The following is a 16,721-nucleotide window of genomic DNA, read 5'->3' on the forward strand; positions in this document are numbered from 1 at the left end:
CTTCCACTAGACCAGGTTGCTCAAAGCCCCATCCAACCTGGCCTGGAACAATTCCAGGGATGGGGCATCCACAGCTTCTCTGGACAACCTGTTCCAGTGCCTCACTACTCTCACAGCGAAGAATTTCTTCTCAAAATCTAATCTAAACCTATTCTCAGTTTAAAGCCATTCCCTCCTGTCCTTTAAAACATGTCCTTTTAAACAGTTCCTCTCCAGACTTGCTGTAAGCCCCCTTTAAGTACTGGAAGGCTGCAGTCTCCCTGGAGCCTGCTCTTCTCCAGGCTAAGCAGCCCCAGCTCTCTCACTCTATCTTCATAGGAGAGGTGCTGCAGCCCTCTGATCATTTTTGTGGCCCTCCTCTGGACCCACTCCAACATAGCTTCTTCTTGTGTTGTAGTCCCCAGCACTGGATGCAGCACTCCAGGTGGGATCTCACCAGAGCAAAGCAGAGGGGAAGAAGCACCTTCCTTGACCTGCTGGTTGTGCCTCTTTTGTGCAGCCCAGGATACAGCTGGCTCTCTGGGCTGCAATGCGCATTGCTGGGTCTTGCTGAGCTTCTCATCCACCAAGTTCTCCCCAGGGCCAGTCCTGATTCATTTTCTGCCCAGCCTGTACTTGTGCTTGTGATTGCCCTGACTCAGGTGCAAGACCCTGCACTTTGCTTTGTTGATGTTCATGAGGTTCACACAGGCCCACCTCTAAAGCCTGCCCAGGTCCCTCTGGATAGTATCCCTTCCTTCCAGCATACCGAACCGACACACAGCTTGGTGTCATTGGCAAACTCACTGAGGGTGCACTCGATCCCACTCTCCATGTCACCGACAAAGACATTAAACAGCGTTTATCACTTTCATATGGCAGTCTTGTCTCCCTCAAACAATGTTTAAAAGGAGTCTGTGACATATAATATTAGAGTAGCGGTGGTTCATGGGGTAAGTATGTGGGATAGCTCAATCCCAAGGAAAAGATTTTTCCAAATTCTTGTTTAAAACAAGATCTGTCCTATTGGCTTGTGTTACTGCAGCAACTTCTGGAAACAGTTCAAGTCTTAGGCCTCTCTTTTTATAAGGCATGAAAGAAAGCATCACTCCTCTTCAGATTTTTGCAGTATTATGTCCCTTTGGACTATGATTGACTATTGCTCATGTTTTTCTTCTCTCAGCATTTAAATCACTCTAGTCTAGCCACACACTGACTACCATCCACACCACGGCAAGAATTCCTGTTACCGTTCTCTCTGGGTATCCCATTCCCATTCTTGCTTCTTTTTTTGCCTGGAGTGCTGGCTGTAATGCTGTAATTCTGACAGGTCCTGGAATTCAAGCCATCTAGGTGATCAATACAGGTGTGGAAGACCTCCAGGTTTGCAGAAAGTAGAGTTGAACACTGAATGGAACACATCTGTTGACTCATGTAATTATCAGAATTAAAAATTCAGGGTCTTTTTAATCAGAAGAGGGTACTGACCACTGGTTAGCATAAATTAAGAAGACTAGTAATAACATTCCCAAGCCAGAGTATCCACAAATGTATTTCTTTATGAAAATTATAACTTCATCCGTATCCTCAGTGAAAGAAGATATCAATTGTAATAAAAACAACAATGTAGTTGACATTTAACAGAGTGAAATTAAGGTTGTTTCTTCAGAAAGTACATGTAACATTAAAAGCACAAGTCAAAATACTAATCTCTGTGAAAAAAATATATTTACATATTTCTAAAGGCAGCATTTGCTATTCATTCTTAGTATAGCACACCCTTCTCTTCTATACAGGTAAAAATCACTGTAGGGGTTTAAAAATAATAGAATCTATTAACTTGTACAAAATGCGCTTGTCCATCATGGGTTAAAGGATTCCTGGCCTATCAGCAATCTTCCACAGAACTCTTAATATTAAAAATTTTTGCTGCTTACACCGCAAGGGAGAAAGAGCTGACAAAAGCCTTTGGCCAGTGAGATCAAAATTGGGGATGGGGGGAGAAAGGAGAGCTTAGCTTATTTACATTTTTGCTTTGTTAGTAAACTGGAATGGTTGGAGCAGGAGGGAAAAGAAAAAAAAAAAGAGAAAAGTGAAATTAACAGCCACTAAATCTTCTGGCAACAGCAGTGCATTTTGATGATGTGCTGCATCAGCTTCCACTAATGGTTTAGGGTTGAATCAGGCAGTTCAAGACCCAAAGCAGTGCAGGGCATCTCGGCTCATTCTCTGGAAGACCATGTACCCTAATTATAAAGAGGGTTACAAAATAAAGGGATGAGGATTTCTGGCAAAGCAGAATAATGATCTACTTAACAGGAAATCACAATGTCATTTTAAATCAGTAAAAACCATAGAAGAGTAGGATTTCAGCTCTGTAATGAACGCATGTCTGAACAAGAAATGTTACCATTTTGAGAGAAAACTACCTTTCTGAACAAAAGCCATCCAAGTTGCTTTTTCTGCTCTTAGGACTTAATCTCCTCAATCTATTCCAGTAATGTGAATGGAAACAAAGGCTGTATATGTGTGTGCCACTTACCACACAAAATATCCATCCAGTATTTCAGAGAGCACAGGAAGGAAATGCCCACTGAGCTAGGGACATGCCAATGTCAGTGCTGCCTGTGCCAGGCTGTTCCTGTAAAATTTGTGGTGTGCAGCAGAAAGCAAAGAGGGGTGGCAGGGTTGCGGTGGGGTGCAGAGACAGCTTAAACAGGCAGTAGAACAGAATCAGCCATTTGAGAGGTTTAATAGGGGGCTGTTTGTTTGTCTGCCCTTTTGATGTTAAATTAGTCTTCAATTTTGTTGCAAGGAAGGAGGCATCGGGAAAAGGATGCTTCTCTTCCAGTAAACCCTGGGAAAGCAACACCTTTCTTTTAACGGCCTTCCCACCAAGAACCCCCTGCAACATTTTGGCTTTCCCTAGCCATAGCTATCAGCAACACAACAGCTGCTCATTTTACAATGACTTGCTGGAGAGAGAATGATTGAAAGAGCCAATCTATGTCACATTGAGAAGCTGTGGCACAACATTGCAGGAGGTAATAGGAGAGGAATGAGGTCAGAACAAACAAGGGTAGGGTGAGAACGGAGAGGAAAATAGCAGTGAAAAAAATTATTAAAGGCAAGGTGCTGTAGTACACAATCTATGTTTAAAAACGGCCACAACCTGAACACTGCAAAGAGTCACAGAAATTCAAACAAGCTCTGTGCTACTTTTATGAAAAAGTCTCATGAATTTGGCTGATGACAAAAGCTACCAAAGTCCTCATGATGAGCACAATGATGGGAACACAGGTGAAAGCACAGTCTAATTCATACAGCTTGAAAGCCCCAGCACCCAGTGGCATGCCACTAATCACAGGGTTTTAAACAACAGCCTTAGTAGTGTAATTTTGCAGCTTGAGAAACGCAGCACCAGCATCAGCAGCGATGCCACTGTGGCTGTCCGTCTCCTCTCCAGAGAGCTCCACATTAGCTCATGCCTGGGAGTTCACCTTTAGCAGAAGAGCTGCAAAGACCAAGAGCTGGTCTATGACAGGGAAACAGTGGCAGGCGATTTTGATTTAGCGCCATTCATAAAAATCCTCCCTGAGAAAGAACCGCTTTTGTGTTTCCGCAGCAGACTAGAAAACCACTGTGCAAAATGGTGGAACAGTTTGTATGAAGAGGCAATGCTTTTCACTAGGAGAGTTTCAAAAATGACCTTTTGGGGTTCAGCTGAAATGATGAAGTGACTCTGACCCTGACCTCTGAGCCCACATCCCTTCTATTTTTACCCCATAGGGATTAATTGGTTTCATAAAAGTTACTACTTTCCCCTACTTATTTCCCATTGCCTTATTCCCATCCTTACCTATCACGGCTACAATAAAGATATTTTCAACGTCTCAACATTCTTTCCCTATTCAGCAGTCAGGCTGCTAAAATGACAATCCATTTACTTGCGTGAATCTGACTGTGGGAAAATGTCACCTTTCCAGGTGGACTACCTGGCTTCACTCAACAACAGGGATTGATTTCTGCACCATATACTGGGAACTACCTTGCAAATACAAAGCTACCACACTGCATATAAAACAAATACTCTAGTCCTGACTCTGTCCCCATTATTCCTGCTCCACCTGAGAATGTGCTGCCAGTCAGAGTGGCTGGAGACGTAAGAAATAACTGCAGGGTATGCACACAGTATCAGGGCTTGACATGCTCAGGCCACATTTAGCGTGCAACATTCCTGTGTGTACTGAGCTTATTTCCCTTGGCTTATCTAGTTTAAACTCTGTATACAAACAGGCACAAACATTTTACACAGATACCTTTGTATCGAATACCAAAACACACACTACTCACTGAATTTTAATCTGCACTTGGTTTACAGCAACATTCAAGTCATCTAATGAAAAGGCACCACTGCTTTTGTTTCTTTTAACTGAGTTCCATGTGTACTATTTTGTGGTTTTGTCAGCAACTGATGTTATCCCTAGGGTAATGTCAGCACTCTTGTACTCTTAGGAATTCCCCTAGTATTCACAATGTCAGAAAATAATAAAAAACTTGAGCATCAAAAAGAGAACAAACTCATCTGAAACACCAAATACACATTGTTGCCTGAATTCCTACAAGTAACATGCCAGATGGGTAAGAATTGCAATTAACGCATGCAATTTTTTTTCTTCTGGGTATCTTAACAGATTTCCACAAATTTCTGAATGTACATGAATGTTGCACAAGAGAGCGAGTGGTAAGCATGCCACTGGTATTCTAGTTATTACTGGTGGGGCTGAATTCCTAGTAACTTGCTAACCTTTGCAAATATTAAGAAATATCTCCTACAATATTCTGTATTGGAAAATCTCTACCTTGTCCTGCAGGTCTGTAACCACCATACAAGCTCAAGAGTCAAACCCAACAAAAATATACAGTTAGAACTGAAAAAGGACTCTGTAAATAATAGAGAGATCTGTGACAGATGACACACAAACCAAATACAAAAACTACAATCAAGTATTCACACTTGTTGATGATAAAAACATTTATCAAACAGTTATGTGGAGTCAAGTTCAGAACTTTGAGCACTCTGAGGGCTTGGCAGCTGAAGTTCAGATGGAATTTACTCCTGCTTTTTTTTCAGAAAAGTGCCCTAAAAATGCAGGATTCTTAAAAAATAAGTTAACTTGGAATACAGGAGCATTTATTTATGTATTTAATAAACCTATTTATTGGTCTAATTTTGTTTGTTGGAACAAACTTACCTGGAATACTTGCTGGAGAAATAGGACCAGATCTTGACTGGTTGCTTCCAACAGGTGAGCCTACGGGGGAAGGCGAAGGGCCCCCGGGGATGCCAGAGAGATGTGGAGAAGCATGAGGGGAGAACGGAGACTGTGCAGGGTTGCTCTGCTCCCCTTGGCTGCTTGTAGAGCCTGATGCACTAACAGCTGAGCTCAGGGTTGCTTCAGTTCCAGTCGGCAAGTCGTCAATTGATCCAGATAAATCCTGAGGAAAAAGGAAAAAAGAACATAAGTAGTTGCATGAACTAATACTCAAGGTCACAGGACTCAAGACTGGCATGGCAATGAGGTCCATTTGTTTACTTATTGCAGCAGATAACTGAGAGGTTGTCTTTAATGTTGGTTCATGTAGTTAAATGATGGCAGGAAACAAGGATAGTATGCACAATTCTCCACTTAATCTCTAATTCTTTTGAGAAAAAGAACAAGCAAGGGCAACAGATGAATTGGAACCCAATTCACTCAGCATTGAATTTAACCTTTTCCATCTGGATTAAGCTTTCAAAATTAATCCCACAAATTCTGCCTGAGCATACCAAAACTAATGAAAATGATACATCAGTTTCACTTTAACACAGCATTTAATTTTGTGGTTTGCTACCGTTACAATCACAGTTTATACACTTCACTCTAAGCCATTATCACATTGAGAGAAGGGTGTAAAATACGCAGCCCTTCTAACACTCCCATGCAGCTCCTTCGCAGAGACATGATAAGAGGCCCTGTCCTCAGCATCAGGACTGGACCTGCTGGCCATCAAGGAGCAATGAAGGCTGCTTCTACAGGTCCATCAAATACCAGTGTACAGCTCACAGTTTCTCTTTGATTTCATCTGAATACACTGCTAAACAGTTACTCCATTTCAGTTCATAACTGCTGCATTTTCAATAAGGAATTTCCTTTGTAGGTCACAGTACCACTGAATTCTCACTATGATCTACTGGACATACTCCCTGAAGCTGTAACACTGGAGTTATACTGGTCTCTGAATCTGTGGGAGTAATTTGGTTTTTTAAATAATTTTAAGATCAGATATGAAAAACCAACAATGCTGTGACAAAGGAAGCACATGCTCCCCAAATGTCAGGAAAAATGTTAAATTCTAAGTATCACAGAAAGAGCTCATACAAACTGAGAAGTGCCGATAGCTGTGCTTCTGTAGCTATTGGCAAGGCACAAGTTAAGGAGCATGTTACTATTTCTATTAGCAATTTAAAGCACAAACGAGAGACAGAGAGCTACCTCACATATAAAACAGGTCATTAAATGACCTCTGAGGCTTCCAATAACTGGGATGACAGAGTGTGCTACTTTGGTTGATATGGACTTCACTTGTTTGGCTCAAAGAAGTGGTTGCACCATAGACAACAGGACCCTTTGTCCAAGCAGCATAAAAAGAACTGGGCTTTGCCTGAGCAAAAAGCTCAGGAAGCAAAGTCTTAGTGCTGTCTAATTTTCACAACAAAAAATAAAGTTTTTTAGAAGTGACAGAACATGGATGAAATGCACGTGGTGTACTTTGAGTTAGAGTCCTGCCTGATGATGACTACCTCCATTAGGAGGGAGGCTCACGGCCAGTCTGCCACAACAGACAGACATAGTCTTCCAAGGCATGGGAAGAGAAGGATTAAGGGTTTAAGCACTGATAACACTCATTAGAAGCCACCTGGAATACTACATGTTATTCCTCCTTGTCCATTAGGTTAGTAAATACGGCCTACCTGACTTAGCTCTCTGCAGGACATCTTGCAGACCTTATTTCCAATGAATTTCCACAAACACTTCGAGAACAACTCTCACCACAGTTAAATTTTGCTTTTTCTGATGAGCATGAAATTGTACGTGTATTTCATTAGGTACAAGAAATGCAAAAATTAAATCTGAAACTTTGGTCTACGTGTGGAAACCGTATTCACTCGAGAGTACACTTCCAAATCCCTACAATGGAAATTTAATTGTGAAATGGGCAATATACTATTTTCATTATTTCTTTTTTTGAAACTATTAACTGTAGAAAATGTAAACAAGAAATAACACTACTTGGTACTGTGTAGAGCATCACTAGACATTTTTCATAGTAGAATGTATCTGGCAAACAGGTAAGCAATTACTGCTTTTCCATAGATAATATGGTATTCTTCTAAATGGAATCAAATCGTTGCTGTCGTGATGTGTAACAAATGCTGCAGGAAGTGCTGATAAAACAAATGCTGCTAAAAAGCATGTAATAAACCCCTGAAAACTGAAGGTAGCAGAATAGAGCCTATTCTAAAGGAATAAAAATTCTGTTTAAAAAAACAGATAGGTACCCAACTGATAGAAGATATAAAAAACACACAGGTTAACATTTAGAGTAACAAAGATTTTAAAAGGATGTGGAGTAAAGCCTTCATTTGTTTCAGCAAGAAACTTCTGGTACTTCAAGGTACTTCAAAAAATGAATTTGCCAGGATAATGAAAAAGCCATGAATCAGCACTGTCCATGATGAAATTATCTGCTGTTCCCAGACTAAGGCAAAACTCGGGGACAGGAATGAAATTCACTTTTCCCATCAGGTTGCTGATGTTCTCCAGCCTCTTGCAAGGGTGAAGTGACTGATGAGTTCCAGGCATTTCCTCAAGTGTCTACCTTTCAGGGACTTCCTCATCCACCTGATGCAACTCCTCCACAAAAGTGGAAAAGAAAGAGAAAAACTTGCATGACGCCAGCCTATTTAAAGAGTGAAGCCATGCCACCCTCCACAGCGCAGGCTGAGGGAGCACACTGGCAGGCTCAGCACACCCCCAGAGCCTTGTGTAAGCACTGGGATTTCCTCCCAGGAATGGGGAACTTCACAATCAGCTCATCTGCTGAGTATGCTATGGTAGTGTTCACTCATCAGACCCATCAAGAAAGTCAAGAATGAGGTTGCTCTCAGGATGGCATGAAAGGTTGTTGCCTCTCTGGAAGCCTGGGTTGTGCTATACAACCTCCTACCTTGTATTACAGTGGGCAAAATGAGAAATATCAGCTGTCCTGCACAGAGTGGTTTTTTGGTTTGGGTTGGGGTTTTTTTGGTTGGGCTTTTGGTTTTTTTCCTTACATACACTTTGAGGCCTCACTTAGTCTTCTGATGTAGAAAGCTTGAGTAGGCGAGCAACCGGGAAACTTCCAGCATACAAAGGCTTTAGAAACACCTCTGTTATCCATAAAAACTAATTAGGAAATTAAAGAGAAGCAGAAGAAAGACTTTATGTGAAACACCCGGACAGAAAGAGCAGAAGTCGATTAACTGTTCACCTATTATTAGTATTTTAATGCTTGCTTTTACCTCATTTTAACAGAACAGTAATGAAGTTGTGCAAATTCCACATCATAAACATTTATTTATATATAAAATACTATACATGTACACATTATATCCGTAAATTACATGGATACACTTGCATTTACTTAGCATATCCATATGTAAAGCTATTAAAAAGCCTACTAATAAGAGAAATTCACAGCGGTTTAGGCATACAGCCTAGTTAACAAAGAAGCTCTGTAACTAATACTCCTCTAGAGGACAATTTAGTCAGCAGGGCACCAACTCTATTCTTCTTTTATAAGTACTATCAGATCTATGATGCCTGTAAAGAACAGAGAGACTTTACTTACTGCACCTCATTCAAACCAAGGCACCTTCAAGCTACAGTGCTTCCATTTATCTTGTTGGAAAGTTGGCAGGTAGGTAATTGCTGGGATTCTTTTAAGGGGCTGGAGTCCCCTTACCCTAAGGCATGCCTTAAATTTTTTCTCATTTCGGAGGCTTTTTCTGGAAAGCACTCATTTCTTCTAGTAAGATCTAGCAAGTTTAGAATTACCAGAAATCTCATGTTTCTTATAGATGTTCCTTGTAGAGCAACCTTATTATTCTTATCTATAGTATTATTATGACCATATTTTCAAATGTGGCATCAAATCTAAGGAAAAAATGAAGGACAAAATATTCCCCTCCATCGCAAATGCATACTACAGTTCTGTATTTCCTATGTCAGCTTTATAGCCTGATAGTATTATTCAGGACACCCCAACCAGCTTTCAAAGTTCATTTCTAGACAATACCTTGATTACAAACTGAAATGTCCCCATGCAGGATTTATCTCTTTTAGCAAAGTGTTTTATCTCCAACTATCTTCACTTCTAGCCTCACCTTCCACCTATGCATGACCTTTTTTCTTGTCCCTCTGACAAGTACAAGAGCTGAAATGAACAGTATCACATTGTGCTTGGGATTATAATGTTATGCCTTCCTGGTGGTACGATCTTATCAGACTGACAGAAGAGACACTCTTGAAATAGAACACCAATTTACTATTGCAATGTGGGCAGCAAGGGGTAGAAGGAAGCAAACTGCTTATATAGAGCCAGTAAACCCAGAGTTAAAAAGAAAGCACAAGGAAAAAAAAATACAAACACCCATATAAAATAGAATAACATTAACCTACTCAAGGAACATGCCTAGATCCAATAAACAGCAAAAAGGAGACTACAGTAGCTCAGTAATACCACCATAATTTTACACTCTTGAGTGTGACAGGATTACAGCATTCACCATGGAGCAAAAATTTACACCACAAACACTTCATGAACTTAGCAGCTTTGCTCAGCAATGTCTCAGCAGACATAAAGCAAGATTTTACTAAAGGGATCCCTTGCTAAATACTTACACTTTAGAAAGCATAAGCACCTTCTCTGAAATCAGTAAAAAGAAAAAGTGTGGGGCACCTTGCTAGAGGAGTTCCTATGCCACTAAATTACACCCCCAGTTCACTAAGAAGTTACTGCAGCTTGGGGCTCTCTTGCAGGGATTGTGCAGAGCACATACTACCTGTGATTTATTTAGATTTTCCAACTACTGCCTAACAGTTCTTTTATGCTCAGGGAGTAGAAGCAAAACAGAGGTATTCTGTAGATATTAAAATTAAAGACACACAAAACCTCTCTGTCTCCAAGAAGCTGAACCCCCCAGACTCTACCCTACCATCCATTTTGCTAGCATGAATCCCAGCACTACACATAGGGAACTGCATCAACTGACTGGCTGCAGGATCAAAGCCCTGCTCATTCCATTCAGGCCTTCCTGCAGTATTTCATTAGGATGGAGGATGGTGCTGCTCAAAAGACAGGATTCCTGCATGAAATATCCATCTCTTTAACATGAATCACCACTTTAGAAGTAAAATTATATATACAACCAAACATATTTTACATGTAAGTATGTAAATATATATTCAAGCAGACATACACTCTGGTATTGTTTTGGAGCCATGGGGGATTATGAACAATATGCTCTGTAATTGAGATTAACTTTGAACAAATGATTTGGCTGACAAACACATATACACACACAAAAGAAAAACCCACAATAGCTCTGCTTAAATTTCAAGATATTTGTAAGACCTCTTTTCATCACAAAGCAGCCTATAATAGCATGTTTCAAGAAGTCTTCCAAAGGCCCTGCTGGTCATATTGTGGAGGCAGCGAGTGAGCTAACAGCCTCCCATCGCCTACACAACTGGAAAAACGCACGGGCACAGCAACGATTGGGACACATGGAAAATCCTTTCATTTTCAAAGGCTGCTACCCCCTACATGGGAGTCCTCCTTCCACACCAGATGCATAACTACCCTCAGCTAAGCAAAAGCGTAAAAACATACCTAACACACATCGTTAAAAAATTAACAAGAGACAGCAAGGCTGCCATTATATTTTTGCCACAGTGCTGAAATTAATTCTAGGGGAGAAACCAAGGTTCATTCTCTGATCTTGCTAATTCAAGGTTTGGAGAAGGAAAAATAGAAAAGATCACTTCTAGTACAAACACCTCCTTGACAAAAAAAGCTCAATTTCTATTGACAAGCACAACTCTATCTCAGAACATGTTATAGTAAGGAGAGGACTTGTTTCACTTGCAAGACAAAGACAAACTTTGACAATAGTTGGGCAGAAGTACTTCTTAGTTACTCATGGTACCTAAAAGTCTTACTTAATTCTGTTTACTATACGTTTCAGTGTTTTTTACCAGATTTTTAACTTTAAGCTCTATGTGGTAAACTATTCACGCAATATTCTAGATGAAGGGAATTCTAAATATATGATAAAAACACTAGCTTCTTGCACTAAATTTAGTGACAAAACACCACTTGCTGGGGAAACACATTCCCTTCGTTCTGTGGACCTCACATGCTTCCCAAAATAACTCAGTTACTGAACTGTGTTGCAAGAACTCTGATCAGTATCACATACTTTCCCTGAGAAGTTATAGAGCCAAGTCCCCGAGGATGCAAAAATCTTTTTCCCAAAAGCCCTATATCACTCAAGCAACCAAGAAAAAGTGCAATCAAACAATGCAGTGCCAGTGCCCTGTCTGATGTCTTTTCAATCTATGGGATCCTGGAATTAAATCAGCCTTCAAGAAACTATCTACAGAAAGCTGACTTGGAAAAACAGATTCAAATCACAGTTTACTACCTAATATCTAAGAAAATGACTGTTCTGGATAGTTCTTACTTGTAATTTGGATATGAAATTAATTCCCAGTCTGAAAAATTCTATCTTGATTAAAAGTGCACAGAAAATACTGTTTCTAAGAAAAGTGTTAGTTTAGTCCTAATAAATAAATACTTGCCGAGAGCGGGGAAAGAGTAAAGGAAGGTTTGTTTTTTCTGTTCTTTTTACACAGGTTCACTAAACTAGTATGAACTTTGCTGCTGACTTTAACTGATTCGAGTTTTCTCTAAACACTCAATGGGAACATTTTAGTTGCTAAATGTAAGGGATCCTAAGTGGACTCACTGTAAAAATCAGAACCAAACAAATAAATATACCTATTTTTCCCCATTTCTTTTCCTTTTTTGGGTAACTACTGGTCCTATGAACACCAAAGCATACACAGTGCCTGGGTGCAGAGTGTCACTGGCTCAGATCTCAGGCTAAGGGCCTGAGCTGTTAGGACTATGCAGCCTGGGCAGGAGAGGCTGTGGTTGAAGACACACCTCCTTGCACAGGTGCCCGCAGCCTTGCACCTTCATCGACAGTGAACACCACTGCAACAGCCCAGCCCGCCAAGGTCAAGACATACAACTGGCCTTTCCGACTGCCACCCTAGTAATGAATATGATTTTGTTCTGTTGAATATGGTATCTCACTGTAGTATTCAATTCTCAGTTCATCTGAATGGCAGAGTAATTTCTTACTACATTTGTTTAACAAGCAAAGGACCTGTGTTTGTAAGACAACCTTAACTAAAAATAACAATTGTTGACCTGAGGATACAGGAGTCCAAGAACAGAACATGAGATGCCCGTATCCATCAGACAGGGGATGAGAAGTTACTAAGATGGATACAATCACACTTCTGTGCCTACACTGATCCATGATAGGATCTTCTTTGCTTGTCCAGACAAAAGATTTACACCAAAAACAACTCCGGGCAATTAGAAATTCAAAACTGACACTGTAGCGTTGAGGCACCAGATGAAAGCCCGGACAGCCACACATCCCCCTGCCCAGGCTGAGTGCCACTCATTACAGGGTCTGCAGCTCCCTGACAGTTACCAGGAAGGGGGCTCCTCAAGTCTACAGCTGCATCAAGAATCTCCTAATGGCATAAAAACAAGGCACTAGTTTATAAACACTGACTCCTGTGTATGAAATGATAAATACTAATGACCGACGTGCTGTCAAAGCAAATCGACAAAATCTAACAAGGACTGTAAAGAGGTAGGATACAAGCCTGTCTGACAACAATACTGTTTAATATAAAAAATAAACAGTAAATCTCCAGAATAGAAAAACAATAACAAGGTATCTCTCAAGATACAAACTTCACTGTTTATTTCTGAAGCAGAATGCTTAGCACGTAGAATTTCTGGAAATAAAATTTAAAACCAAAAAGTCATGAACCCTTAGGAGTCATTTGTTTTTTCAGTATTGTAGCAAAGAAAAATTCCCAGCCAACAACTCTTGTAGCTACATCAGCCATTTATCATCAATAAATCATCAACATTTAAAACAACCAAATCAATGAAAACCACAACAATAAAGAAGAAAGAAAAGTTGTATTTGTGTAACAGCAACCTAATAAAATTTAGTCGTACTCATACTACTTCCCATACACAGTACCAATCTTAACCACTCCCAAACATGAAATCCCTTCTGTTAAACTTTTTTTCATATAAAGAACTGTGAGGTGAGACATAACAACTTCCCTTTTATTGTGTCTCTTTGGATTACAACCATTTTCTAGATCATGTAGCCTACAGTTGCCTCCCCAGGGAGAAGACAGACTAAACTGGCAGGATAAAACAGAGAGAAAGCTGACTGAAGCAAAACATGTACTGATACACAACCTTTAAAGCTCTCTGGAGCTTATTATTTTGGGGATCACTATCCTCCTTCCTCTATGCAGCAAGCTTAGAATTTTAATCATCACTGCATGACCACCGTGCTCGCCAGTCCAGACTTTCCTGGCTGTGCTTCTGGCCACGCTGAATTCAGCATCACAAAGCCATAGGGAAAACACCATGCACTTGCTATTCCTCCTCCCATTACCTACTTGTTCTGCTTTCACAGCTGATGTAGAAAGAAATCAGACTAAACAAGCAAGGAGAGGACAAATCACAAAAACGACAAACACAGATTTGAGCAAGAGCATGATTTGAGATTTGAGAAAGAACAAGACATTACCAATAGAACATATGTGTCAGTAGATCTGGAAGAGACCAAAAATTTTAGCAAGAGAAGCAGTAATATGCACTAAAAAGTATTGCTTACTCCCTTTACTCCATTTATTCTGGCCACCGCACTTTTGGAAATTTGCAGCACCTGCAGTCAGACAAGGATCATCTATCCTTGAGACTACGTATTCAAAACCCTGATATTTTGCAGGTGTGGCTCAAGCAGAAGGGAGTAAACAAAACTTCAGATCACCATAACATGAAATGTGGTAAAATTCACACCATGCCTGTCCTGCAGTACACCCACATAAGACTGCAGTGCAGAGATTCTCAATAGGTCTGTGCAGGACAGCTCATGTAGAAGAAGAAGCTCTTTAAACATGACCACACAACCTCATGTGGCTGAATGTACCTTACTCTTTACTACTACACACATACCCTGAGTCACAACACACCTATTTTGCAATTATTAATTAACATCTTTCTACGTGTGCTTCTCAGACTATCCCACATGGCATTCAGAAGGCATTAGCCATGCTTAAAAGTTTGGACCTACAATAGTATCTGATTTGGAGACTGCAGTTGAGAGAATAGAAAAAGTAGTGGTCCAACAACCAACCACCCACTGACCTCCAAAAGCAGATCTTTCATGCCACAGTAAATCAGGCAAACTGGTAACAAGTGAGCTCTTCTGACAGCCCATGGCCACCTACGCATGGAGCACGGCAAAGGGCTGAAAGAACTGATGAGCCTACACACCTGTATGCCCAAGGTTTAAAAACTCTTGATCTACAGAACTTGCCTTTTTTCTTTTTTCATATTAATACCTTTTGTAGAGCTATGGTTTGATAAAAAAGGATGTCCCAGCAGGTTACCGTGGGAATAAGGATCTACAAAACATAGTTTTTCATTAGCTTAGGGCTTGTGCATGCATCATACTGCGTCTCTTTCTTCTCTCTCCCACAACACCCAGTAACCAAATACCACAATTCAATGAGATGGTAAATAAGTCTCAGACACATCTTAAACTTCAAAAACACAGGTGCTCTGTTAACTTTCCATCTCTTCCTCTTGAATCAGAAGCAGAAAGGAGGAGAAAATGTATACATCAAAAACACTGATAAATGTTAGAAAGACTTAATTTTATGAGGAACTGAATAAAGTGACTTCCCTCAGAGAACAACATTAATTAATGAATTAAGTCTCATTTAAAATACTGGATATGCATGTTATATTGGGGTATCAGGCAGAAATGAGTGTCATAAGGTTTACTTCAGTAAATTCAGCCTACTTTGCCACTCCAGGCTCATTCTCTCAGCATCACGCAAGAATCTCTCATCCTCCTCCCTCTTTCTCTGTTTATTTACTGAACCCAATGCCACCCACCAGTGCATAGTTCAGCGATCAGCAAAGCACAAATGAACAGGGCTGCGACCACTCTGCCTCTGCTTTGCTCCTCATCCCCCGTGCACACAAACTGCTTCTGTGTGTGCCCCACACCTTCTTTCTGAGGCCAGTGGGTCACAGCAGCAAAACCAAACAATTACCCTTCAAGAGCTGTTCACTCAACCCCTCCCACCTCTACATTTTCCCAGTAACCTGGGAAAAGGTTGGAAAATGAAATCCAAGACAGCAATAAAGCAGAAAATAAACTTTCAGATTGTTTCTCACACTTGGCAGCTAGAACCAGACTCCCTCAACACCCGAGATTCTGGAATTCACATTTCCTTGCAGTAATTCAGTGCTTGCTGTGCACACTATTGTGCAAAATAATTGAAGGAAAACAATTGCAAGGAAACACGGTATTTTGAGATGATATGCCTTTAACAAATTTGTGTAGAACTCAGGTTTCAGAAACCTCTACATAAATTTCAAAAGGCTTTTGAAATTCTAGAAGAGGATCTTGGCCTCAGTTTTCTTTTTGAAATGATGCCTTGATTAGCCTAGTAGGAAGGATAACTTGTAGCGCTTCAATTAAGCATTAAGAAAAAATTCTGAAAGGCCAATACCCTCCCCTATCTACTGCTAAGCTTGCTGTCCCAGCCACAGCTTACAGACTTTGGCCCTGGGGTAGGAAGAGGTATCTCAAGGCCAAGATAATGGCACGGTTGTCTTGATCCCTGAATGAATTACAATAATCTTTATCCAACAGGTTCATAATCTTAGATGCACTCCTGAAATCCAGCAAATGAGGAGACATGTGGAAGTGTCACTGCAGAAATGTTAAACCATTCAGACTATGCCATCTACTGAAAAAACCCCCAACAGACCAATTACTACTATATTAATTCTTTAATTAATGTATCATACAAAGGAAAGACATCCATGGTGAATTACAAAAGCCAGCTTTTTGTAATTTTTTTGTGTGCCTGAGCATGCTTCAATTTTACAGTTTTTCTTAATATACAGAGGACAGGGAGTCCTGAGATCTTTTAGATAAAGCTCGTAGGGGGTTGTTCTTCCAAAATTTTCCTTGGCTTTAAGGGCAGAGGTTGGTTGTCCTTCCCCAACACCTGCCAGGCTATGTGCCTGCTGCAGCTCCCTCTAGCAAGCACCACTGCAGTACCACAGCTCACACTGCTGCCATTTGGAAGCCACTTGTATAAAATGTTTGTAAATGAGAACTCTTTTCCCCACCGATCTCTATTTTTGTTGCACTGAATTTCAATAGTATTCATAAGTGGTGTGAAAAAACACATCAGGTAAAATGACACAGGCGGAAAAAGAAGTGACTGCAGATGGAA

The 16,721-nt window shown here is 40.5% G+C and overlaps 1 protein-coding gene across 8 annotated transcripts in view; it reads right to left on the minus strand.

Annotated features, from left to right (window-relative positions):
- Positions 1-16,721, minus strand: part of ARID1B (AT-rich interaction domain 1B) — a 323,386-nt gene that overhangs the window by 92,327 nt on the left and 214,338 nt on the right. For all 8 annotated transcript variants that reach the window (XM_051801539.1, XM_051801536.1, XM_051801535.1 and 5 more), the window contains one exon: positions 5,235-5,478. In XM_051801539.1, coding sequence (XP_051657499.1) covers positions 5,235-5,478 — 244 coding nt within the window. The remainder of the gene's footprint in view (positions 1-5,234; positions 5,479-16,721) is intronic.

The sequence above is a fragment of the Manacus candei genome, unplaced genomic scaffold (genome assembly GCF_025592945.1).
Source record: "Manacus candei isolate 608988 ecotype Guabito, Panama unplaced genomic scaffold, ASM2559294v1 h1tg000052l, whole genome shotgun sequence".
NCBI classification, from domain to species: domain Eukaryota; kingdom Metazoa; phylum Chordata; class Aves; order Passeriformes; family Pipridae; genus Manacus; species Manacus candei.